The 27,092-nt window shown below is 41.5% G+C and overlaps 2 protein-coding genes across 7 annotated transcripts; one reads left to right on the forward strand and one right to left on the reverse strand.

The window, feature by feature from the left end:
- The first annotated feature begins 4,312 nt into the window (after positions 1-4,312).
- Positions 4,313-8,000, forward strand: LOC115726142 (protein CWC15 homolog). Of its 6 annotated transcripts, none has more exons than XM_030655886.2 (8): positions 4,313-4,438; positions 4,897-5,052; positions 6,149-6,255; positions 6,371-6,412; positions 6,490-6,577; positions 6,898-7,003; positions 7,413-7,516; positions 7,684-8,000. In XM_030655886.2, the coding sequence occupies exons 2-8, from the start codon at positions 4,922-4,924 to the stop codon at positions 7,805-7,807; spliced, it is 702 nt and encodes a 233-aa protein (XP_030511746.1). In that variant the 5' UTR covers positions 4,313-4,438; positions 4,897-4,921; the 3' UTR covers positions 7,808-8,000. The 6 variants fall into 6 exon arrangements, with proteins under 6 accessions (XP_030511746.1, XP_030511749.1, XP_030511750.1 ...); XM_030655889.2 differs by having other exon boundaries at positions 6,901-7,003; XM_030655890.2 differs by having other exon boundaries at positions 6,907-7,003.
- Positions 8,001-9,025: 1,025 nt separating this feature from the next.
- LOC115726136 lies at positions 9,026-12,034 on the reverse strand. Its single transcript, XM_030655879.2, has 2 exons — positions 9,967-12,034; positions 9,026-9,464 (listed from the first exon to the last, which is right to left on the reverse strand). Exons 1-2 carry the CDS (start codon positions 11,839-11,841, stop codon positions 9,366-9,368), a joined length of 1,974 nt encoding a protein of 657 aa, XP_030511739.2. The 5' UTR covers positions 11,842-12,034; the 3' UTR covers positions 9,026-9,365.
- Positions 12,035-27,092: the final 15,058 nt, after the last annotated feature.

Below are 27,092 nucleotides of genomic sequence, written 5' to 3' on the forward strand. Positions count from 1 at the left end.
AAAAAAAATGGGAACCGGCCTTTATTGTTTCGGTTCATGAAAAATTTCAATTAAGAGTTTAAAGTGCATTCATTTTCTTAAATAAGTACCTCAAGTGAACCTTGTTTTAAATAAGAGTCTGAAGTGCCCTCATTATTTCAAATAAAAGTATGGGTGAAGGGCATTTTCTTCCTTTTACTTTTTTTTGATTTTTTGCTTTATCTTTTTTCTATTTTTGCTTTTCCTTTCTCTTTTCTCTTTTCTTTTTTCTTTTTCCTCTTCCCTCCCCTGCTATCGCCGGCGTGGGGCGAGGGCCGCCCTCGCCGAATCTGGTGAGGAATGTCCTTGCCGGATCGGGCGAGGGTCGCCCTCTGGTTCGATCGGGGTGACTCTATTGAGCTTGAGAGGACTTAGACATAGTGAGCATAAGAAGAAGCGACTCCCCCTTCCCTAGCACAACATGGCGCTCGACATCCATTCTTTTCTGAGTTCCTAGAATGACCACTACCACGACGACGAGAAAGCTCACTGGACTTCATTCCCGCACCTGGCCATCGAAGAGATCCTTAATGACTCAATTTTTGATTTCGATTCTTCTCCTCCGTCCTCTCCGTAGTAAACCTAACTATCCATCCGCGGCTCCTTGGATGCCTTCGGATCCCTAGTGTTGCCACCTCCCGACCTCGGCCCCCTCCCTTACCCGATTATAAGAAGCCTAGTTGCCTTTGCCAGATTGGGCGAGGGCCGCCCTGTCAAGGGTTGTCCTCGTCGGATCATGCGAGGGTTACCCTCACCTAAACGTTATGCTGACGATAGCTAGGGATGAGGAGAGGAAAAAGGAAAGACAATGGGAAAAAGAAAAGAAAATGGGAAAAACAGAAAAAGGGACAAAAATGCAAAAAAGAAAAAGATGAAAATGTCATTCGGCTAGCCCCTTCTTTGAGAGAATTTGAGCTCTTCAGGCCCTTTCCACTTTAGGCCCTTATTTGAGAAAATAGGAGCATTTCATGCCCTTATTTGAAATTTTACCTTTTGATTCATGTTTCTATCCATTTGTTTTACCTCGAGGATGAGTGAGTGAAGAGGTGATATGTAAAGGCTTTAGAGATAAATGACGGTTGTCGTCATTTGGGCATTTGACATCATTCTTCCTCTGATGCCTTTCTCATCTCGACCGACATGCATACCAATCTCAGATTTCTATGATAGAATAAAGGGTCCTACTAGCATGACAGCGTGGCAATATAATGGTAGAATGCTAGACATAAAATCAAAAGTAGGTCCCGCTACGATTGCTAAATATATTTTTATCATTGATAACACTTGGGGTTGAGATTGCACCGTTATTTACATTGGAGGCTTCTAAAATCCCCATAACAAATGATTGATAGTAGTCCATATGTTTAATTTATTGAAGAAAATCAAATTTGGCTTGTATATGAAATGGGGTGTTGAAATATTGTCTCATATTACTTGACAATGAGTCATATATACTATTTATTTTCGTGTGGTCACCATGCACCTAATAGTTTATGTTTTTGGGTTGACTTTTTAACATAACTGATGAACATCACCACCACACAATTATGCATGGACCTCCTTTAATCTGCAAATGCTTCATCATACGACATTGGAGCTGTTGTTGCTAGATGGATGTTTTTCAGAATGTCGACATTATTAAGGTGTGGTTCATACTTCTTCATTGATTGGAAGGCATGGGGCTCTTGTCTCCGGTGAGTGGGTGGGTGTTCGGGACACCGCCTAGAGGATTTTTATAGTTTAAACCTCAATTTTATTGGTAATTTAGGCTTGGGCCATAAATAGCTAATGTTATATATAAGCTATTTCTTTTGTAATTGAGAGTTGTAACAAAGAGGTGGTAGGTGTTAATTATAGTGGAATATTCTACTAGATGTAGCCCTAGTTGAAGGGTAAATCATGATGAATATTGTGCCTCAATTTCTCTTTTTCGCCTTTATTCTACATTTCGTTGTGTTTGCGTGTCTAATTCTAACAAGCAATATGTCGATGAAATACACTAAGATAAACCATTAAGAGAACATCAACTATACATACAAAAGGCAGCAAATGCCAGCTGCTCCAGGGAAATATTTGATTGTGCTTATTTCAGTATCCCCTTGTTTTGGTGAAACAGTTTGGATTCACTGTATCTTGAGGATAAGTGGTCAAGAAAGCATCCTTCTTTTGTAGCATAGAGTTCGGCTATTCCCTTCAATGAAAGCTTTTCACCTCTCACTGTTTAATTAGAAGTGGAACAAAGCCTATGTATTATAAATGGCAAGTTTTTGTGCTGCACTAGTTGATCCTCTTTGATTGTTACTCTTATCCACCGAAATTGCTTTCCCACATTACACAACCGACCCCGACAAAGAAGGTTCCCGATTCTTGATTTGGAACCCACCTACTCCGAAACCAAATTACCCCTAACACCGATCACCCGATCCATGTGCACGAAGTGGTATGCATGCGTTTAAGAGGATTATCAAAGTCGAGAGGTGGTTCATTGGCTCCTTTGGTCTCCATCGACCGAGTGCTCAATGGGTTAAATGAAGGTATGCTGCGGTTGAGAGGCCGGTGACTCTAAGAGCTCTCTCATTGACACAGTCGTTTGGTACCTCGACGTCAACCCATCTCTCCCTAAGAGTCAAAAAGGTTCATAAAGGGCTACGTGAGTTGGGTTTAGCAATACCATCATGTCCTTGAACAAAAAAAGATGAATCTGAGTTAGAGCATGTAATTCTTAATAAAAAGTCCTTAACAAGATTTTTTTTCTTTACTTGCGCTTTTTCCACTCCCTTTATGGTTTTGACACTCTTTTTTTTGTGTGTTTTGACTATTCTATCATTTGTGCAACCACCACTTTCGGTATAATTTTATATGATTCTTTTTTTATTTGGTCAACTCGTTTATTCTGTTTCTTCTTATGAAAACCCCGTCACAAAGTAGAATCATGCAATGCATGTTGCTGGTGTGCTTCTTGCGTGTTCGGTTTTGGCTCCCGAGCGAGAACGATGAGCGGACTCATGATACAAGTTAGTGGCCAAGGAAATCAAGCAGGAGCAATCACCTAAAAACGAAAACTAGGTATTGCGGCTTCCAAGGAGCTTGCCAAGAAGTCGTGGCTAGCTCGTGCATCTTTTTTGAAAACATACGTTTCGAAACCACATCAATGCCTCAAAAGCGAGCTGGATAAAGTAGTTTCCTCAAACCGGCTACCAAAAGATGCCGTCGCAATGGTGTTATTGCAGCGAGATGTATGTCAATAATAATTTTTTCTTTTGTTTGTGTTTAGGAGGAATTACTTGCAACTATAACCCACACTAGAGGAAGATTTTTGTGCCAAACTCTACTCCTAAATCTTTCGGCCTAACTTGGATGAATCGTGCTGTAGCTCCAAACCCTAACTCAATCTTTTGGTTGTCGAATGGCTTCGCCACTTTACCATGTTCCCACAAAATAGGATAAAGGGAAGGGGCAAACGTAGACAATAACATGTCTTTGACTAATTTGCTCCCAATTCATGAGATGTCGTAACCTTTTTACATCGTAGGCCGACATTGTAACTTACTTCCTTGTTGTCGAGGAGGTGGACTCAAAACTTTTTCTTTTGTAATTGAAGAATGAAAAGGACAAAAAGGGGGGGAAGAAGGTGAAACATCTTTGAAGGGGCTCATCGAGGAAGTCACCGATGAGCCCCACTGGTGTCGGAGAAAGTGTGAAGGAGGACGAGATCGGCATCATAGATAATAAATAGAGAATGTCAGGGGGTTTTGGAAGAAGGAGTGGGATACGTAGAGAGGCAATGCCGCGCAAGAGAGAGAATAAACAGACTAGTGGGGGACGTGGGAAGAAAGAGGAAGAAGAAGAAGAAGAAAAAGGAGGGAAGTGGGACGCTACAAAGGAAAAAAATAAGAAACTAAATAAAGAGTTTGACAAAAAAAAATATATCATATAAAATTGTATTAGAATTGATGAGTCACACAAATGATAGAATGGTCAAAACAAAAAAAAAAAAAAAGATTGTCAAAGTTATAAGAGGAGTGAAAAAAAACGCGGGCCTTTTTTTTTTTCTCCATTAAATTGAATTGTACGTCTGCACCTCCCTCATTTGCTGGCCCAGTAGCGTCGGCCCATCTCAGAGTCCATTACTTTCCGGGTTTCATCCATCCGTGTCGGCTGGATATGCCGGGGTCCATCACTTTTCGGGTTTTATCTATCCGTGTCGGCTCGATCACTTTTCGGGTTTTGTCTATCCGTGTCGGCTGGATACGCAGTGCCAGGGCACAGCCCAGCCGAGTTACCGACACAACTAACCTTGTATCCAAACGTCTTCCCTTCTGCTCGTCTCATTTCCTTCACAAACAATCCCCTCTCCCCGTCCCCCTCTCTCTCCTTGTGAAGTCAAAGGGCGATTTTCAATTCAGGGTTTCCTCCGAAGGTAAAAACCCTAATTCCGCTCCTCTCGTCTTGCGCGCAGATTGGTTGTGATGCGTTCTGGCGCTGGATATACCGTGTTTTCCTTTCCCTCATGATTTCTCTCTAGGGCTTTAATTTCCTGGTTTCATGGTGAAATTTTGAGCAGCTGTCATCTTCACGGCAGTGCGTTCGATTTGGGATGTGATGGGATCGATGCGTGTGGTTCAATTTAGGTTCTTGATTTCCTGTTGTTGGTGCCCGATCGATTGAATTCCGAAGATATTCAAATTCGGGCATCCGGGGTTTGTGCGATTTGCACGGTGCGAGCTTGTGAACTGTAGCTTCTCGTCAACTTGCCTGCGTTTTTGAATGTTTTGCTGGGATGCTTTTGGCCTCTTTCCTTGTCCCTTTGTTTTTTTTGGGTACTATTTTGTTCGTGATAGTATGATGTGGTTCTCAAGCATTTTCAATTGTCTTCAGAGATTATCGGATCTTGCTAGGAATCATGACGACTGCTGCTAGACCGACCTGGGCACCTGCGAAAGGTGGAAATGAGCAAGGTGGTACTCGGATATTTGGTCCTTCACAGAAGTACTCATCCAGAGACCTTGCTGCTCACACAAACCTAAAACCCAGGTATGTGTTATTTTCCACTCTTGTCTTTGCGGATGAAATAATCTTTCCTTGGTCTTCAGAAATAACCGCCTTTGACAGGTTCTGCCTGTGTCTTTCGTGAAAGGAAATCCGTTTGCTTTCTGATTTCATGTGACATTTAACTGACAACTAGGGAATGATGTGGTGCCCTGGAATTTTATGGTTGGTAGAAAGGTGTGGCAAGTAGGATAGAATTACATTTTCAGATCCATCTTTTGCTTGAGCAGAATGGGGAGTGATGTAAATTTTTTCTTTCTTTTGGTTTCTTGTTGAAAGGCACCTTCTATTTCCTTATCCTTTGAAAACTCTGTTTATCTATTTTTCTTTCCTTTTCTCGCTTTATGTTCTCTTTCTAAGCATTAGATAAGAGTTGCGCTGGAGTGAACAATCATCTAAATTTGTGCATCAATGGGAGGCGTCCTTATGTAAAGTAATTAAGAAGTGAAAGCAGAGGAGGGCACTTAGATAGCTGATCCTGTGAACCTACTGTAGACCATGAGGACCTGGATAGAATAGGTGTGCCCTATGGAGAGGTTTAGGACTTTATGAGGAGTATATGCTGCTTGCTTAGCCTGATTGAGCTGAATAAGTGGTGAGTGTGCATTTGTGAAGGCTTTTAGCCCCCCTCTCCCACTTCTCCTAAAACTGGTGTATGTTGTATTATAAGCAATGTGCTTAACGGTGCTTATGGCCTCGGTAACCTTCCTATGTGTTATAAGTAGAGGCTTGTGCGATCTTTTATGCGTCAAAGGTTTTAATTTGTTTTGTGGTATCTCTTGGCTAGTGTAAGTGACAAGAGCTGTATGCTTCTGGCCTTGCTAAATAGAAAATACATCAACATGGAGGCCTGAGTGATCTTGAATGCGTTACAAGTTTTCATGTGTCTAGAGGTCGGAGGAGAGTTTTGTGTGTTTTCCAATGATACTGGAACAAGTTAACTCGTTAAGTTTATCTTACTCATGCAGTCCTAATTGTTATGCATTCATGCATTGTTTCTCGGATTTAGTTTCAAGTTGAATGATTCTTTCTGTTCCATTTTGAGGGTTCCTTTCAACTTATCAGCATCTCTATTAAACAGGAGGGATGGACAAGACACCCATGAAGAGTTGCAGAAGAGGAACCTAAGAGAGGAGCTTGAAGACCGTGAGCGCAGGCATTTCTCGTCAAAGGACAAGTCCTACATCGGTATCTACTCGTTAAACTTGTTTTCATGCATGTATTTGTTGGATGTTGAATTTCTTTCCATTTTTCATTACAACATATTGAGATACTTTTATTTGTTCTCAATTTGTTACGGTAGATGATAGAGACCGCCGGAAAGGAGGGCAGCTTCTCTTGGAAGGTTAGTAATTGCTTCCCTTTTTCATGATATAACACTGCCCTTTGTATGATACTCAATTGTGAATTTCTGATCAATAGGATCAAAGAGGGAAGTGGAAGATCGCATTGTTCCCCGCACAGTGGATGCAGATGATTCTGATGTGGATGTCAAAAGCGATGATGGAAGGTGGTTGCTATTCTGAGTTACTTTTGTCTGCACATCATCATTTGCGGCCTTCTTGGGTCCTTTCAATCATTTGTAGTTGATTACACATGGTAATTGAAGCAGAAAACTGGCATGATTATATTAGATTCATTTGCACTAATTCTATAGTACTTGTGGAACTTGATGTAAAAGGGATGCAGCGCAGTAGTTTCGTGGCATGAAAATTGCCTGTTTGTTCGCTGTCTGGTAGATTTCAAACCTATTTTGAGGATTGCCATCTTGTTTTGTTTTGAAATGGACTGCCTACTCACCTTTTACTGAGGAACATTTGTTGCTTTTAACAGTGATGATGATGATGACGACGAAGATGATGAGGATGACACTGAAGCTCTTTTGGCTGAGCTTGAACAAATAAAGAAAGAAAGAGCAGAGGAGAAGCTTCGGAAGGTTAGTTTGCATCTTTAGATTCCATCTTCTCCCTTTATCTGTGTTGGCTAGAATTATTCTTCTGGTTGTCCGCTCATACATCATAATTTACGCGAACTCCAGTGCTGGCTATGTGCACATGTTTACTGGCACTTACAAAATATTATTGGGCAAAATGAATTTTCGGGTATTTCTCTGTGATTTGTGAGTAATTAATCTTGAAAATACTTAAACAAATACGAAGAGAGTTCATGAAACATGTGGAAGTTAAGAAACAGTTAAGAGTTTAAAGAACTTCACCGAAAACTAAGATGGTCAATTTTGTGAGAGCACTCCTCGAAGCTCTCATTTTATGGGTAGTATAACTAATAGTTGCCTGTGCCTCATGTCACTAGCAGTGATAACAACCGATGTTACCTTGCACTTTCAGGAAAGACAGCAGAAGGAAGAAGAACTTAAAGTCAAGGAAGCAGAGCTTCTTCGTGGAAATCCTTTGCTAAATAATTCTACTACTTCTTTCAATGTGAAAAGGAGGTGTGTGACCTGAACTTTCTGGTCATTTTTCTTCCATAACGAAAGTTGAAACTCATTTGAATTGATGATAGTCAAGCAACAAGGATTGATTGATATATACGTGATAGCTAATCCATCTTTCAGTGATGTATGTCTTACGGTTGTTCTTTCCTCCTCTACTGTTTCAGGTGGGATGATGATGTGGTCTTCAAGAATCAGGCCCGTGGTGAAATGAAGGCTCCTAAGCGCTTCATCAATGACACCATCAGGAATGACTTCCACCGGAAATTCTTGCAGAGATACATGAAGTAGTTAAAAGCTAGAGAGCTTCCAGCAGAGGAATGTACCTTATGTGTGAGAACTTGCAAATTGTTTGTATTTGGATTAATCTTGGGCAAGGAGCAATCTGAAGTCTAATTCTTAGATGTGATTTTTCCTTCACACCGCACTTCTTAATCCTCGAATGTGTTAATTCTTAGTAAATGCGATATATCTTTAAAAGCAAGCTGCGAAATTCGTTCTTCTGTTGCATAATCGGGAACTGTCTATGGAGGACCAATTCGAGACCATAAAGAAGAAATAAGTCGACACTTTGTTGCTGCTCGAGTGTCGATAATGTGCCTGGCGTTTGTCTTTATTGCTATGCCTGTCGTTTGTCTTTATTGCTAAGTTTTGTGGTGATTGCATTTTTGCAATTGGTATGCCAGAGTGCAGCTACAATGTAGTATGGCTACAAAAAAATACCCGAAAGATATGACATCGTACGTTATCTGAGGCTTACTGACATCTATGGATGTGCTACTTGCTGCTTCTTACTCTGAATGTGGTACTCAGGACGTGTGGAGGGGTCGCTGTTTGAAGGCTTAAAACCGAGAGCCCTGAGCTTTTGAAGATCGCTTTAGCTTTTGAGTTGCTCTGCAATAACTAGACCTGTCAAGCCTACTGATTACATCATGTTTTCTTCGTGTTGGTTTTTTCTTCGCTTCTTCACTTTCTCTGTCAAGGCTCCTAAGCAAGCAGAGTTGCTGAGTCAAAATGGCGTCAAGCTTTAAGAAGACGTCGAAGGATAGTTATGCGATCATTAAGCTCATCGCCGACTCAGTTTGCTACCGTCACATGAAAGTTGACCTCCCATGAGGAATGCCAACTTGGCGAAGTTGGTCATCAAAGAGTGAGCTTCTTGAGTTCGTCTCCTAGTGGAGTCGCTCTTTGCAGGCTGAAGAGTAGAGTTTCGTCATTCAGCCTCTCTTGTCCCTCTTCCCCTTTCGGCATTTCGATTCAGAATTGAGATTTTCATGGACTCTAGATGTGCTTGAATTTAGCGAGCTTAACCCACAGCCATCAACTTCTTCACTTGAAGAAAAACCAGTCCACAATGTCCGTTTGCCATTCAAATTTGCCTAAAGAAGCTGATGCTTTTGAAACTCAATTGGCAAAAATTGCTTGGCAGGCCATTGAAGTATAGTCATAAATTTGTATTATTTAGTATTCAAACATAAGGGGAATGAATAAATGACCAAGAAGAAAGATAAAACCACAGAGAACTACATATACCTCCTATTTCCAATATTAGCATAATGATCTCTCAATAATGGATACAGAGTAATGTACAATCACGTTACAAGTGACAACAAGCTATGAACAAAAAATCAATACAGAGAACCATCTAAAAGAAGAAAAACAAGCTTCACCTCAAGACGGATCGCCCATCAATTACAACTCACAAACAAATGACAATAAATAAACCATACTGATAGAATTGACTTCTAGATGCAGTATATCCTTTCCTATTAGCTCAAACTCGATAAAGAGGCTACCTACGTGATTGCAAACAAAAATTCAAGCATCGCAGAGAGTTGGATCAGGTACTCTAGTCATGCTTTTCCTTTGGTTCATCTAGAACAAATTCGGCATACAAATCCTTCAGAGCAATCACGACAGTGGTTATGAGAGGGCCCATGATAGCACCCTGCAAAAGTGTGGATCAAACAACATCAGAGACAAAGATAGAATCTATTTATGAAGAGAAAAATAATTTCACCGTGTGCCCATTCATTTGAGTATTTAACAACACACTGATGAGGCAACGGTGAAAAAGGCATCACCTAATGGCCATGCAGAAAGAGTTGCTAACTTGGCATTTTCTATGGACAGAATTTTTTCTTGGAGTATCTGGTGCTCTTAAACGATAGAGGAAGCCAGGCCAATAAGGAAATAGCAATCTTGAAGTATATAAGCAACTCGGGCGAAAGAAAATTATCTCGCAAGAATTTTAACAGTCATAAACCCTTAAAATTCCCAAGTATGCTCTGACTAGATGATGTATCCTAAAAGGATGACAAGTAAAGACAGCTTCACTAGATTATTTAACAGGACTCTGAAGTGAAACATGCATGCCAATAGAGATGCAGGTACATTCCCCTATAACGAAAGAGGACGAAAAGGAGGATGAGTAATGATTTAACAACTACCTCAAATGCTGAAGGGAACAATGTCATTCCACCAATAATGCTAAGCCCCGTGAGATATGCACTATGACCAGGTATATCCTCCTGAATCTCAGATGCACCATATTCTAGGAGCACAAGATGAATAATGGACATTGTGATCGCCAGTATGTATCTTCCTTGAAGGATCAATTGTAATGCTGCAGGAACTGTTGCAAACCAAGATGGGAAGATGGGCAATAGAGCGCTAACAAATGCAAGAACAGTGCATCCATACAAGAAATGGATCTTATACAGCCTAAACAAAAGCCAGGTGAGACATCCTTGAAAGAAAGCAATCTCAGCCGTTGCCAGAAGGACACCTGATATAGCTTTATCCAGAACTTCGACACACCTAACCCTCGCCCAATTTGGCATTGGAAGCATACCCATCACTTGCTCTGTAACCCCTCCAGATTCTGCCGTAATGAGGTAATACAAAACCGAGAAGAACACTACTGTTTGAGACACGAAATTGAAGACCTCGGCTGCTCCATAGATGATGGAGTTCCCAACAGAGACCACGAATTTTGTCCCGCCTCCTACGACTGAAGCACTACTTGCAAAAACACTTTGCAGAACATCCTTTCCTTGAACAGCTAAGCCCTTTGCCTTCTCAACTAAATCTTCTCTTGTGATTATCAATTCCCTTAGTAGGGCATCTACTTCAGTATATATCTGTCCCCACTCACGTTTACTAAACTGTTGGCGGATACTAAGAAATTTCTCAGTGTATGGAGATGGGGCCATTAGAGATGTGGACTCCTCCGAAGGGCCAGCTGATGGACTAATCACAAAGTGCTTAATCCCCGTGACAAGCTCAGTCATGTTGTATTGCATTGCCAAGCTATCTATCTGGTCCGACACAGCTGCATAGAACATGGTAGTATATTTATCGACCATCCCAGGCACGTCATTCTCATCCATCCACTGCTTCATGCCGATCTTCTCAGCATAATTACTCTCTTCCACATGAGACTTCAATGAAATTACTGCATCCTTCCCTTCCAGACCAATTTTATAAGAGAAGAACATCACTCCAGCCAAAAATCCGATGATCATGCCGACAATCAGTCCAATCGCTATGATGGTCTTCAACCTCTTCAATATGCCCCTAGTGAAAAACGCGCTCATTGCACTGCGGCGGAAACTGCTACTCCTAAACGATGACACAGCAGACATCGTGGCGTCCACATTCTTTGAGCTAAACAAGAAGCCTAACACAAGAATAGCTACCGACCCGCCAGCGCCGATCCTCTCATAGGCAAATATGAAGACCCCAAATGACACTAGCCACCGAAGCAACTTCGAGAACCCACTCCTCTTCCGCCGTAACCGGTCGGATTTTGGCTTCTTAAGGAAAACCCTGTAACAAACTTCCTTAATATCCACAACGGTGCCTATGAAAACCCTAAAGATGGCGACAGGGACAGCAAGCACAGTCTCAGTGAGGCCTAATTCGAGAGGCTCGGACCAAAATGCGACAAGGGTCTCTTGTATACCTCTCAAAGGGATAGAGCACAGAATGGCCCACTGAATTGGCCTCAGATACTCTTGCAACAGCTTGCATGTGCCATAGAGAACGAAGACAGTGAATGCAAGGCCGAAGTGGGCCATGGCTATGTAGAGGGCGAGCTTTACCTGGGGATCGTCGGAGAGCGAGTTCTTGTGACCCGGGTCGCCGGAGGAGGGAGCAGGGGGAGGAGGCGTCGCGTGGGACTGGGCGGGCGGCGCGTGGGCCTCGGGGGGCGGGGCTGGCTTGCGGATGGAGGCCGATCGGAACATGTCTTCCCAGGGGAGGGAGCCGGAGGAGTTGGGTTCGGGTTCTGAATTCGGGTCCTTGTAAGGAACAAGCTCCATTTCCGTCCCTTTATTGTTGGGTGAGTGAAGATGCAGGATTTTCAGGGAAAAGGTTGGCGCTTTTTCAGGAAGAAGATCCAATGCTAGCTTGACACAGGCGATGCCTGCATAAAAGTTTGAATTTTTATCAACTTTGGGGAGAGAGCGAGAGCGAGGCTTGACAGGAAAATTAATGGGAGATAGGAACAAGAAAGAAATTGTCTGTGGTGCCAGAAGCGGAAGAAGAAGAAGACTCTCAGAACCAGAATGACTTTTCCACTTCGATTCCGTTTGGGCAGGTCGGTCACCTTATTAAAATCGACGTAGGGACTCTTTTTTTTTTTTTTTTTTTGCGAGGGTCGGAACGTGGGGACTTTGAATGTTCCAAAAAAATATCTCGAGTGGTGTCCCATGGATTACACTACAAATACAAAGCCAGGCCATTGAATAAGGGGCTCATATTCAATGGCCTCATATTTCCAAAATTTTTAAATTAGTATATTTATAACAAATTTTTCTCAAATTATTTTCTTGACAAAAAAAAAAGTCAAACTGATACATCTATAATAAGTTAATGTTAAACTATTTTTCTGACCATCAAAAATACTAAATTAATATACTTATAATAAACTTACCACTAACTAATTTTTTGATCACCAAATACTTTAAATTGATACATCTGTGATAAATTTACCTTCCGTTAGCTTTCATTAAATTAGATTAATACCATCCCAATCTAATATAGATGTGACAAACCGAGGATAATAAACCAAAGTGGTACACCTATCAACCGCCACATGTCATCTAACTCAGTAATTTGACGGTAAAATCAAACGAAAACTAACGGAAGGTAAATTTGTCACAAATACATCAATTTGAAATTTTTGGTGATCAAAAAATTAACTTGTGGTAAATTTATCGTAGGTATGCCGGTTTGGGATTTTTGATAGTCGGCAAAATAGTTTGTGGCGAATTTATCACGGGTGCATCAATTTAGAATTTATCGTGGTCAAAAAATAATTTTGGATAAACTTGTCGTGAGTGCACTAAATTGAGAGTTTTCGTAATATTAACTATTGAATAAGTACAAATTAATTAACAGATTGCTCAAAATATATTTGTGAATCACTTATGTCGGTAGAGCCAGTGTCTTTAGGAAACTTGTCGAGAATCAGCAAGCACAGCATCATATGAATGTCGTCGATCGCTGAGTTGTGAGCACGTTCAATTTTTTTGTTTTTTTCCCCTTCCTTTTCCTTTCCCTGTGTTTTGTGCGGTTCTTGACGTGGAAATGCCCCCTGAATATCCTGCCCAGCTCATTCAGGCAGGTCCCCTCCAAATCAAGCAATTCCGGAGTCCCTCCAAAAAGGCCAAGCCAAGAAAAACAGGACACGGAAGAAGCTCACGGAATTAAAGCATGGAAAAGAACCTTACATGAGATATAATTCCATACACCAAGGATAAAGACACCACAAGTAACATAATTTTTAACTTTAAAAAAATAAAGTTCATTCGAGTGTCATAACATTCAATCGATCGCTTAAGTGTCAAAACTTTTTAAATAGGTTCACCACAAATGCCATCAAAACTTTTTGAAATGCTCACCAAATAGCACAAATCCGACGTGGCATGTTGATCAATTGAAATGTTATATGGCACTCACGTAATCGGAAAAAAAAATTATGACACTAAAATAAACATCATATAAGAATTATGGCACTTATGATGTCCTTTTCCCATCCATGACATTTTTGGGCTCAAAACTTAACCTTTATGCTGATTTTTTTTTTTTTAGTTTTTTGCGATGGGAGAGCCAAGAGAGGTTAAAGTCATTAAAAGAACAAAAAATTATACGCTTGGATTAGAGTTATGGCACAAATTCGAATCGTCGCACCTCACCGGCCAACGTAAATAAGTTTATGTATGCCGGTTCGGGACACCCATATGAAATTTTTAGCTCATTTCTTGCCTGATTTGTGAAATTGATAGAATACTTCATAAGGCGTGATTTTGAATTTTATCTGTTACGATGGAGGAAGATGGAGCATCAAATCCCTTGCTTGATCTTACTCCAAATAAGAAATCTAGGGATGGGGGCCCTCCTCTAAAGTCTAGAGAGATTGGATATAGAAATGGCCACGGGCCGGTTTGGGCCCGGAATCGGCCCGTGGAATAACCAAAACCAGCTCGTTGATCGGGTCTAGCGATTCCGAACCGAAACCAGCCCGGTCCCTCACCGGCCGGTTTTGGTTTAAAAAAATTCGAACCGGCCCGAAACCGGCGGTTTCGGGTTGGTTCCAAACCGTCCATAAAAAAAAAAATAAGGGGGAAAGAGCCCTTATGGCCGTTGCAATTATCCCCCTCCCACCTCTTTTTTTTTTTTCCTTCTTAAATTTCCTATAAATACCATTCCTACCCTTTTATTTTTTCTCACAAATTCTCACAAATTCTCTCAATTCTTAATTATCTCAAATTATCTTAATCCACTCAATCTCGACTCAATTTTGTCAATTTTCTAAATCGACTTTTCTGCTCAATTTTATGACAAAAATGGCAAGTGAAAGCAAAGTTGGTGATAGGGGAAAGAGCCCGATATCAATGGGGATGGGGGAATCCAATTATCCTGAACCTCATGATCAATATGATCCTCGTGAGTTTACATATTGGGTAGATGATGATGAGAATATCAACTATGTTTCCAACGTTGAGCACGTCCCAACGTAAGAAAGTCATCATCCTCTTACCAACGTCGAAGAAACGTCGATAACAAAGGAGCCAAAACGGCAGGCCCGGGAGAGTACATCAAACTTATGGCAATACTTTGACAAGGTATATGTAAACGGAGAGAAGTATACGATAAATTGTAAATATTGTACGAAATCATACAATTTTAATAAAGGAGACGGCTATGGAACATACCATCGGCATTTGACACAAAAACATGTAATGCAAGCGAGGATCGACACCAGGCAACAATAAATTTCTGGGTACGCCAATCCTAACACTTCTCCTTTATTTCGTTATAGTGATGAACTTTATAAAGAAATATTACCTCAATATATTGCCATTGAACATTTATCTTTTACTATTGGTGAAAATTTTGGTTTGAATTTTTTGATCAACACTGCATGTATTCCGCAAGCAAAATCTGTTCCGAGAACTACTCTTAAACGCGAACTTTAGGGTTCATAAAAAACTAAAAAAGGCTTTGTAATTTTTTTACGGATTTCAATGGATGTGTGCATATGGGTAGCGACATTTAGAGTGATACTTGGCAAATTTATTCTTATATAGATATCACATGTCATTGAATAGGTGACGACGATTGGAACATTCAAAAAAGAGTACTTGAATTTCGAGTGTTTAATGAAAGACATACGGCCAATAATATTTATAGAATAATTAAGCAAGTTTTAGAAGAATATAATTTGATTAAAAAAGTTTTTTCTGTTGGTTTTGATAATGCCGCGTCAAATACTGCTTCTATTCCAAATTTAGAAAATATTTGTAAACCCTCTTTTGGTGGATAATTTTTTCACATTAGATGTACTTGCTATGTTTTAAATTTATGTGTACAAGATGGATTACGAGCTCTTGAGGCTTTTCTCACCCTAATAAAGAGAACAATTAAATTTTTATGGAGTCATCCCCAAGTTATGAAAGAATGGAGCAGATTTTGTAAATCACATGGACAAAAATCAAAAAGATTTTCAAAAAATGTTTCGACTCGTTGGAATTTTACTTATGAGTTGCTTCATCAATCTTTTGCTTATAAAGATTTATTATGTACGTTTATTTTGAATAATGTTTCCGAAATTAGTTTACTTCCGCAAGATTGGGTTGTTTGAAAAAAAATTTAGATTTTTTGAAAGTTTTTAATGATGCAACTTATACTTTATCCGGTGTTTATTATCCTACTACGCATTTTTTTTTAATAGAGTGTGTTAACATTGCTGGTATTTTTTGTGAATATGAAAAAAAATGTTCAATTGCTCCGACTATTATAGCAATGAAAGCAAAATGACTGCATTATTATGCCCGCATTCCTCTTATTTATTTGGTTGCTATTATTTTTGATCCACGTACTAAATTAGATTGTTTGTATGATTATCTGAATGATTATTATTATGATTGTTTACATTTGAATGAAACAGTAGATATTAAAACTATACAAGTAGAGGTTAAAGACGTTATAGTAGTATTATATAATGATTTTTGTAGTAGATATGGTTTAGGTGATAGTGGATTTTCTTAACCTAGTGTCTCATAAAGGGAGGAGAGCGGTAGACTTAGTAGACGGTACAATCTGCTCATTAATAGGCCAAAAAGAAAAAAGGGAGTAACATGTAATATTTTCGAATTAGAAAATTATTTAACCATTGCTTTTGAGTTCCATGATTCCGAACACAACACATATTTCAAAATTCTGGAGTGGTGGAAGACTCATTCAACCCAATTCCCAGTCCTCGCTCTTATCGCAAGACAAATGTTAGCAACCCCTTCTTCAACAGTTGCAATTGAACAAACATTTAGCGGTGAATGATTAATTTTGGACAACCGTCGTTTAAGATTAAATCCGAATGCCGTTGAGGCTCAAGCTTGTGTCCATGATTGGACAAAGGCTAAATTTCGACAGTTGGATCGAGACGACGAATTCTTCAATGATAATAGTGGAGATACTATCGTCACGGACACTACAATGGGTAGCGACGATTGACGATAAGGTAAGTTGGGATTATCAAAGGTAAAAGAACTATATGGGCTTTAATTCTTCTATTCTCAAGAAGATATGTATGTGCTTAATGATAATTCATTAAGTTCAAGCCCCTTTTTCCTCCCCTTTTTTCCTCCCAAATTTGATTATAATGTACAATTTGATTATAATTTATAATTGATAATTTATTATTTTTTTATTTCATAATTTATTATTTAAAATTAAATTTTAAATTCGGAATCGGAACCGACCCTTGAACCGGCGGAGAACCGGCAATTCCGAACCAGAACCGGGATTGCCCCTTCAAGGACCGGTTCCGGTTCAACCATGGTCACAAACCGGAACCGCCGTGTCGGAACCCAAACTATGGCGTCCCGGGCTCGCCACGTAGCTATCAAATAGAATTAATTTAAATACACACATGCTTGAGTTATCAAAACACGGCACTTATTTATTAAAAGGCAGACAACGGTCGGGTTTGTTTACATAAACCTGGGAGGTACACATCAGGTGGCTTTCAAAAAGTGGCCCGTCGCCCTACCTGGTCATCAAAAAGAACTCGTAGTCGGAACAACCGACTCCCGACAAAACTCCCATACAACCCGACACTCATACATATCAACGAGTACTTTGGCCCATGCCGTTCATCATAAACCTTCTACACTACTATACTAAGGCCCTCTAAGGCGCCACGTAGTCAAAGGGTAGGGGCCCCACAAATCCCAAGCCATCCTCTAGAACACCATACACAGCCACATATATATGTGGAAACCCGTTTACATCTAAACCGTCGTTCACCTAGATGGTGACGGTGGCTCGAACCATATCAAGATCGGGTAGCCTAGGGCACACGTAGGGCTCCACGCTCACAAAGACTTGCGTGGGTATCCCGTAGAAAAGGGTCCGCAGACTAGCCATTACCTAAAAAAATAAAATAAACAACAACGGGGTGAGAAAACTCGGTAAGTCAGATTCCTAACTCACCGACTAATTTACTCAAAAAGATGATCAAGTGACAACGATGCAGGTCAGCATCAAAATCTCCACTGAGCCCCCACTTGTCGCTCAGTAACAAGTTCACTACATGCATTAAGATATACGTATCTACTCGCGGTGGAATGAAATCATGATATGATGCATGTGGTATGTTTTGCTTGGCACCACTGTGACTCGAACAATTTAGTTAATCGGTTTCGATGTTGTCTCGTTCCACCATAGAGACTAGTCCGGATCACACGGCAGGATCGCCCGGATCACATAGCAGGGTCCTCCCATACACTCCATGGGAAACACGTGCTCGAGCTTAGAGTTTTCTTCCACCGCACACCATTGGCCGTAATAAAATATGCAATGATTTATTCATATATGCACGTGAATGATGCACGTCTCTCTTTACTATATCGAGCATTTACACAATAAATTTTCATACTCATTGTATCCGCGATGACAAACTTTATTACCTTAATGCATTACGAAACTACCACTCGATACTACCAAGTATGAGTACCAAAGTGAATAAGCCTAACACCAATCATGCATTCTAGACTTGAATGCCAATATCTGTCAATCCCGGTTGCTTGACGTTGTTCTAACTTTCTTTCCAACCCATGTGGCTCGAAGCCTCCCCTAACAAGCGTGTCTTCTATTACCCCGCTTTTCTGTCCCATTCGGTCTCATGGTATCCCACTAACTACAGACCAATTCTTCCTCATTTATTTACTCTTTCCCCTTTTATTTTATTTTATTTTTCTCCCCACTCAAGCTTCTCGATTTCACCATACCTCAACTACATGCCCAACAATTCACATGTATCCGCAGAGCCAATTTCGCCAAGATCCCTTTGCACCCGACGGACACCGTTCCTCATATTGTCACAAAATTTACCCTCCTTCACCAACAGCTTGCTTCCACAAAACCTAGTCCCTTTTCACCTGCAAACTTGAATATTTCCGAAAACCCCAGCCTATTAACGTGCATTGCAGCTTTAATGTTCAGACCTGCACTTCCTCTCTTCAAATTTTTTTTTTTGCAACTGGACAAAGAACTGGACCGACCTCACGGCATCTTCCTCACCGCGCTAGTACTCATTTCCTCCAAAAACAACAAATACCCAAGATTCTCTTAACATGCAGACTCACACGGCGTCCGACATCGGCCACCCAAGGTTCACCCGTCAACCTACTCACCATCATCGTCACATTGTGCAAACTAGTTAGCGGGTTAGGAAGGTGACTTATCGAGATTTCTGTCGCGCCTTAACCGATGTTTGCTGGTCGCGATGGAGCCCAAAAGTTGGTGCGCGCACGAGCTGCTGAAGAGAAGGAAGCGTCGTCGCCGGGAGTTCTTTTGGTGAAGACAACGAGGTGCAGCCGCAGGAAAGAAAGGAAAATGGGTTTTGGTTGAGTAAAACAAATTTTGTCGCTAGGTGGGCCAAGACTTACGGCATTACGCCCACAACTAAGTAGTACAAAAAGGGCATTGGGCCTCCCCTTTTTTTTTCATAGCCCAACACTTGAAGAAAGGAAGGATTTTGTGGGCTGATCAGCCTCTTGTCACCTTCGGCCCCGAATCGGTGGGCGAGCAACCCAACTCGCTCGGCCTATGTGTTGGAGCTAGGCAGCGCAGGCCCACTTGGCCCGAAACAATTGAGCCGCTTAAAATACCAATGTTCACTTCAATTTCTAAATTAGTCCAAAAAAAAAACTAATTGGTCCCTTGCACATTTGATTTAAAATGCGAGATTCTCATTATAGCTTTATACCCAAAATTTTTATTCCTCAAGCTTCACTCACTACTCAGGCCCACCGATTTAAAGCCGATAGCTACGTTAAGATTTCGCTATCTCTCACTACACGAATCGCCTTTCCATTCCGTTTCGTCTAATTTCTATTTATTTAGAACTAAAAATTTGGGGCGTCACAACTCTTCCCCTCTTAGATAATTTCGTCCTCGAAATTGTTTATTCCATTACATCATCCAAATAAAGACGAGTATCGCTCTTTCACCGCGGCCTCGCTTTCCCAAGTAGCCTCTTCTTGTCCGTGATGCTGCCACAACACTTTTACTAACGTAATCACTTTTGTTCTTAGGACTTGCTCTTTCCGATCTAGAATCTTGATTGGACCCTCCACATAGTGATCCTCTCATCAATCTCCACTGTATCATGATCCAATACATGCGACGGATCCGCTTGATATTTCTTCAGCATCGAGACATGGAATACATTGTGTATATTAGACATCTTTGGAGGTAATGCCGGGCAATATGCCGCTTCACCAATCCTTTCCAATATTTCGAAGGGTCCCACATATCGTGGACTCAATTTTCCTTTCTTTCCAAATCTAGATATCCCTCTTATCGGCGAGACTTTCAAAAATACATGATTGCCTACCCGAAATTGCAAAGAACGACGTCGATTATCTGTATAGCTTTTATCGCTGCTTTGCGCTGTCCGTAGACGTTCGCGGATTAAAATGATAGCATCCGAAGTAACCTATACCAGCTCGAGTCCTGTCAACTTCCTTTCGCCCACTTCGGACCAACATGTAGGCGTTCTCGAGACCCTTCCATATAACGCCTCAAACGGTGCCATGTCGATGCTTTGTCGATAACCGCCATTGTATGCAAACTCCACCAAAGGTAACTTTTCATCCCAATTTCCTTTAAAATCAATGGCACAAGCTTGAAGCATATCCTCAAGAATCTAAATTACCCTTTCGGTCTGTCCGTCCGTTTGAGGATGAAAAGCAGTACTAAAGCGTAATTTGGTCCCCAACGCCTCTTGCAAACCTCGCCAAAAATTTGACGTGAATTTTGAATCTCTATCTGAAGTAATGGTGACCGGAACACCATGAAGTCGTACAATAAGTCCGACATACAATTCCGCATACCTCTCCATTGTGTAGTTCACTTTCATTGCGATACAATGAGCTGACTTTGTCGGTCGATCAACCACTACCCGGATGGAGTCATATCCACTTGAGGTTATGGGGAATCCCTGAATGAATTCCATAGTAATTGTTGATACCTAATTTTGGCGGTCCAGTATTTTATTTGGTCTATCTTATTTTATTTTATTTTTCATTTAGAATATTGTCTAATTGGTCAATTATTTTTTTCATGTGTTTTATATATATACATATATGTGCTCTCTTATTTCTATTCCCAAAATGAAAAAAAAATATATCTTAAAATTCTTTTAAGAAAAAATTATTAAATTAAAAAAATAAAAAAATAAAAAAAATCTGATCCAAATTGAATCACTTGAGCCCGCACCACCCAAAAATTGGCCTATTGGACCAGCCCATGTGCTCACCCATTGGGGCCGTCTCCTTTTCCTTTTCCCACGCGAAACAAGCCCACGCGACGCAAGCCCAACCGCTTCGATTTTTCCTTCTCCTCTAAGCCCGGGCAAATAGCCCGATTCTTTTTTTATATTATTATTATTATTATTTATTATTATTTTCCCTTCAGCCCCTTTTCACGCGTGAGCAGCTCCCTCATTATTACCATTAACTCACCCGCATACATACTCACGTCACTACAATTTTTACCACATACTGCACGTGGTCTTTTGCCAACCCACGTCTACATCATGCGGGTTTCACTCCCATCCATGTAAACAAAACTTGCTGAAGGAGGCAAGACTTGCATAAAGGAGAGAGAGGTGGGCGGGCTATTGGTTGGGTTGAGCGAAAAAAAATGAGGAGGAAACAGGAAAATAGAGGGAAGGGAGAAAGTTAGAGCAGAAAGTTGGTTCGCTCGGTCGGAAAGAGAAGAAGGGGGGAGATTCTAAAAAGGGGAAGAAAAAAAAAGGCTCCAAAAAGTTCCAAAAAGTTCGTTTCTCCTCGTTTCGCCAACCGGGTAAGTTTTCTTCTTTCTCTCTTTAGTTTTTTTTTTACCCAGATAGGATTGGTGTCTTTCTTGTTCATTTATTCTTCTTGTCTTCGTGTAATGAATGTTTATATTGCTTTCTCTTAAACCTGGATGTGTTCTTATACCTATAAGGAGCCCACGTCCTCACTCGTTAGTGCACCCCGCTTCGCTATAATGTGTTTGCGACCGGTGCTTGTTGGTTTCCTCATTCTTGTGCACGCTGTCGTCTATCTTGTTTGGCCGAGAGGTTAGTCTAACCGCAGCTCGTTTTCTCTTGCGTTGGTAATAACTAGAGTAGTTTCGCGTCGCCATTGGTGGATGGTCGGCCGTTACGAATCGGCCGCGTTGGTTCTTGAGAGGACTTTGGATCGCAAAGGATAGTTCGGATGAGCGTAGCGACCCTTTTTTTTAGTAGAGCAGAGGAGTTTGGACGGGTTTGACGCGGAAGCCTAGCGGCCGACGAAGCCGGTGTCGGTACCAATGCGCTAGATCAATGGCGACGCCAACGCGAACAAGAGAAGGCGATGCGGGATCGGATTAGTGGTGCCTTGCGAGTTAAGTGGACCAAAGCAAGCGGATTCTGGTGGTAGTTGTTAGCGCCCGGAGGTGACGGACGGCGATCGTGCAAGTTGGTCGACGACGATCGTGGATGGAGGCGACGCAAATGTCAACACACGGTGACCGTGAGTTCGGGCCGAGGCGATGCGAGGGTGAACGTAAAAGATTCGAGCTTGGGCGTAGGCGATGCGAATGTCGGGAACACCGACTCGAGCAGAACCGGTTGGCGTCTAGAGAAGTCTCGCGGGGGTAGCGGCATGAAGAACGAGTCCCGGCGTTGTAGCGGCGAAGCGAGCAAAAGCTGTTAGCGTCACGATGGCGTGAACACCGTTGGTGTTGTAGAGAAGATGGCGCACGAAGAAGATGGTGAACAGGAGAAGACATGATGCTGGGTGGGGATTTGGTCTTCGTTGGGGCCTATTTTGTTTATTTGATTAGGTTCGGGCCTAAGTTGAATGCTGAAGGAGAGATGGATTGGGTGTGTGGGTTGGTCGGTTGGTTTGGGATTAATAGGAGAAGGAACTCGAGCGGGCTGGCAGAATAAAGAAGAAAAATGGGCTTGAGCGGATGGGCTGGTGAAAAAAAAAAAAAAGGAGCTATTGGGCCTGTGTTGCTTTGTTCCAGAGAGGGGCTGGCTTGGGTATTGGTAGTGGGCCGAAATTAGGCGTGGACCCCAGGTTAGTGAAAATAAAATATTGGGCCCGAACCTTTTTGTGTCCTCCGGGCCCGGGTTTGGGTTTCTCCCGCGAACCAGATCGAGCCCAACGACCTGATCCAAGTTCGGGTCCGAGAACCCGACTCGGACCCAGCTCCGGTTAATTAAAAAAATATATTAAATAAATAGTAATAAATAATAATAATAATAATAAAATTCGAAAAATAAATAAAAATTAAAAAAAATCAGAAAAATTTCAGAAAATTAAAAAAATGGTTTCTTTGACCTTTTTACCCCTAATGTGAATTTTCACGTCTCGGATTGGCATTGATTGAAGACCAATGTTCAATCTGGTTTGATACTATTGTAATTTGATTTTCGAGTCGAAATTGTTTATTTAAAGATTGTCATTATAGATTTGGTCTACATGTGCTTACCCCGATCTTTATTTGGCATATTTATCTGATTGAGTGTTTACATACATGTCTTTTGAAAAATTGCCTGTTAATTTTTTTTCCTATATTGTTAGGTTAAGGATAAATAGGTAATTGCACGAAATGACGGAAAAACATTATGCATGATCATTTAGTACCGGTTAGATACGTGATAAGTTTAAAATGAAATGCAGAATGTGTGGTCACCTTAGGGAATATAGACTGGTTAGGTACCGAAAGGGCGCTAATTATCTAGTTAGCGTAAACAAGTCCCCGAACCTAGAAGCTCAGGTTGCGTAGGAATCGAGATAACCCTCCCGTGTCTCGATTCATTTCTAGCCGACCCCAATAGGCTAGTGGCGACTCTTAATAGCATTTTAATTTGCTAATCAGTGAAAAGAAATCCAATGTCACACGAGGTAGAACTTGGGAGAGTTCACGCCATTGATATATGGCAATACATCTAAACCCGCCGGACCCTCCCGGGGAGGCCGAAGGTGAGGTCGCGACGACTTAGCGAGTCCATCGGGGAAAATAGATTAAAAATCTATGTAGACTTGGGTCGTAATAATTAGTTGATTATTTCTTAACTTGATCATCATTTTGCTGTGTTGGTAGACAAATCAAGTTAATCTGCTAATTTTGTGATTAGATGTTCTTGCGGATTTGGGAGTCATAAGGGGCGGAGTGATTGTTGACATATCTGTTTTGCGAGGAGTCGTAGGAATGTATATTTTCTGGATGTATATATAAGCGGTGTTTGATATACCATGGCATGCATGTTTTTCATACACAACACTTTTTGTACACACATCCAGTGGTTAAACCCGGACTGCGACCCTAGGAAATCCTTAGGAGGTGTCAGAAATAGATTGGGCCATACCCAAGTCCGCAAATGGCACGATCATTTCTGATCCCGCTCATCACCTCGAAATGTGTGCCCCGACCCGATTATGCTGTCACCGTTTTTGGGGGTGGTATATCATTCCGTTGTGATGGGAGCCTTTAGCCATTAGTTTACCCTACCCTTCATGTGTCAAGCCTCACTGTTAGCATGCGTGTGTTTATGTCATTAACTGATACCATTCACCAACCATTGTGAGTATAATCTCTACTTTGTCCCAATTTTTCTTATGTCTTTTTCAGTTATGTTTTTATTACGTCCATTAACCAATTGAAATACTTATATATGATATAGACTCGATGGGAAAGCATGATATCACCCTTAACCCTATCCCCGAAAGACTTTTGTTGACATGGTGGGAGGGTATGGATTGTCACAATCGGCGATATGTCAAAGAACAGGTTGGCTACCTCATACATCTACTCTTGGTTATTTGTCGGGCCCATGCCATCCAAGCCATGACTCATTTTTGGAATCCAATTACATCCACCTTCATCTTCAATGGCCATGAGTTAACCCCCACCATCGAAGAGTACTACCTCATAATTGGCGTACGCCCGGAAGAAAGATTGATTGAACCCCCTTTAGGTCGTGATCCCGCAAGCACCCTCGCTGAATTTCTCGATACACCCAAAATCGAGATTACCAAAGTGCTCGAAAGCAATCTTGGCTGTTGCCCTCCGACCTTTTTATTTGGGAAATTTTTGAAGGCGCCAAAGAAGGATGGCACCAAATCTGCCCGAGCTTTTCTTTTAGCATTTTTTGGTTTCATAATTTTTCCTGTGTCTATGGTCGCTATGAACCCTCTTCTTGCCCACGTTGTGAGACATGTACGCATCAAATGAGACTTCATCCCTATGATCCTCGCTGAATCTTTCTTGTCTCTCAACAATTTTAAAGCTAATACCAATGGGAAGAAAGTGTTTCATGCTTCTGCTGGACTTTTGTATACCTGGTTTATCTTTCACATTCATGAAACATCCTTCCACATGATATATTCTGATCTCAAGCATCGTACTCACCCACTTGAAAAGCTTATACAATTGCGGATGCAACCTTATACATGGTCATACCGCGCTTGGTTTTATTTTTTGAGGAGAATCCGATGGAAATTCAAGGGTTCCCAATTCCAAAGCATCCGCCTTGTTGCCATCCACACCGATCCCATACCCTTATTGAGATTCACTAGGGCCACTACCTGTTACCCATTGAGGACATTCAGACAATATGGGGCTCTCCAAGATATCCTGTCGCCATTGAGAGGGCAATTATTCAGGTTCAACCTCCCGCACAAGCAGATGGATGAATAGGAAATCGCCCTTCGATAAGTGGACATTGACAATATCAAGAATGCCCGGGAGAGTTGCTTTAAGCAGACCATTGTTCAAGCTCCCGAACTAGAGGGCGAGATGGGACTCCATCAAGCATCATTGGCGTACATTTACCGCCCCGAGGATCCTAATTGCCAAGTCGTTCTGCCTGTCATCCCCCCGGAAGTCATTCATCCCGGGCCGCAGCCGGAAGATGGTTAATAAGCTAAGAAACAGGGATAGGTCGCCGGAAACTCCCATTTTGTGGTCAAGGGAGCGGCATTTTGATATCGATGGAACTGTTACCCATCGAGTTTATATCATATTTTAGTGTTTTTCGAGCTGGTGTTTTTGTAATATGTTGTGGAAATCCTTCTTAAGCTTATTATATGAAGCATTTATTTCCTTACCGACATTCTTATTAATCTAATTATTACGTATTTTTCCGTTTGACAATGTATTCTTTTCTAAACAATCCGTGATAAAGTTTATTCTCTCAATTTAGATTTCTTGGAGAATTTACATGTCCCGAGTTCGTTGCGAAAGTTTATATTTTCAAAGGAAATCGCGTCTTGTTTTATTCGAAGTCACCGATGAATTTCACTTTCTTCGGGTAGATATTGCGGGCTTTACGCGTTCACCCATTCGCACTAGGTCCGTAACGGCACGTATGGAAGCCCGTGCGGATGAAGAAGCGCGGAATCGAAGTTTAGGAGCCGCAGCCTTCACGGAGGTCCAAGACTTAAGGGCTATGTTAATCCAGTTATCCACCGAGGTCAGAGCACTTTTAGTACAGCGCAATCAGAATCAAGTACGGCTTCCATTGCCGGTTGAGATGCTTGGTCTTATTGACGACCTCCCAGCAAATCCGGTCGTTGAAGAGGCGGTTACTCAAGTCCTTACGCCCGCCCCTCTTGATCCCATTTCGGTGGCCATCTTGGCCCGATTAGAGGAGGAAACTAAAAAGCGATTTGCTGATCTAGAGCAGTAGCTCAAGGATAAACATGGACTCGAAAATGTCGGGGATCCGTTCCGATATGACAAGATCGACTTTCTTGATAAGTTTAAAGTTCCGTACTTCACGAAGTATTACGGCAAAGGGCGATCCGAGGGCACACTTAGTTTATTACACCAATCGGATGGGTCGGTACGTCAAGAATGTTCCTTTCCGATACGGACTTTCCAGGAATAGTTTGGAGGATGCAGCACTTCGCTGGTTCTTGGATCTAAAGCTAGATAAAATTGCAAGATGAGAAGATTTGGCTAAGGCATTCGTAGAACAATACCAATACAACACTGAAATGGCCCCAACAAGGGAAGTGTTGTCTCGTACGATCAAGAAGAGAGACGAGTCGTTTAGGGTTTTTGCACATAGATGGTGAGCTTTGGTCGCTGAAGTTCGCCCACCTCTCGAGGAACCCGAAATGATAAGCATGTTTGTAAAAACTCTTCCGAATGAGTTTTATCAAAAGCTCATTGGAGCAGGATTTCAAAATTTTCCCTTGCTCGTCGAAGTTGGGCAGAGAATTGAGGGTGGAATGCACGAGGGAAGAATAGCGGAAGGTACTAGCCAAAGGACACCAATTAGAAAGGAAAAGGAGATCGAAGTATCCTTTATTCAAGCTCCGATTACCCGATCGACGCCAATTTCCCAACCTGCCCCCAATCGGATGGCATATGTGTCCGAAAGTTATCGGAATAGCGGATATCGAATACTCAACTCGAGAAAGCCAAGACAGTTTACTCCACTACCGAGGCCATTATCACAACTTTTACTCGCTTTGTTGGGCAAACGGCTTGTGGCTAAAGAAGCTGCTTGAGC

This window comes from Rhodamnia argentea, chromosome 2 (genome assembly GCF_020921035.1).
Source record: "Rhodamnia argentea isolate NSW1041297 chromosome 2, ASM2092103v1, whole genome shotgun sequence".
Taxonomy (NCBI): domain Eukaryota; kingdom Viridiplantae; phylum Streptophyta; class Magnoliopsida; order Myrtales; family Myrtaceae; genus Rhodamnia; species Rhodamnia argentea.

Bases quoted from the DNA above. Each gene is read 5' to 3' on its own strand.
- LOC115726142 (XM_030655886.2), top strand. From the start codon at position 4,922: ATGACGACTGCTGCTAGACCGACCTGGGCACCTGCGAAAGGTGGAAAT. The intron at 6,413-6,489 runs GTTAGTAATTGC...TCTGATCAATAG, and splicing joins AGGGCAGCTTCTCTTGGAAG to GATCAAAGAGGGAAGTGGAA. The intron at 7,004-7,412 runs GTTAGTTTGCAT...TTGCACTTTCAG, and splicing joins CAGAGGAGAAGCTTCGGAAG to GAAAGACAGCAGAAGGAAGA.
- LOC115726136 (XM_030655879.2), bottom strand. From the start codon at position 11,841: ATGGAGCTTGTTCCTTACAAGGACCCGAATTCAGAACCCGAACCCAAC. The intron at 9,465-9,966 runs GTAGTTGTTAAA...ACACTTTTGCAG, and splicing joins TGTTCCCTTCAGCATTTGAG to GGTGCTATCATGGGCCCTCT.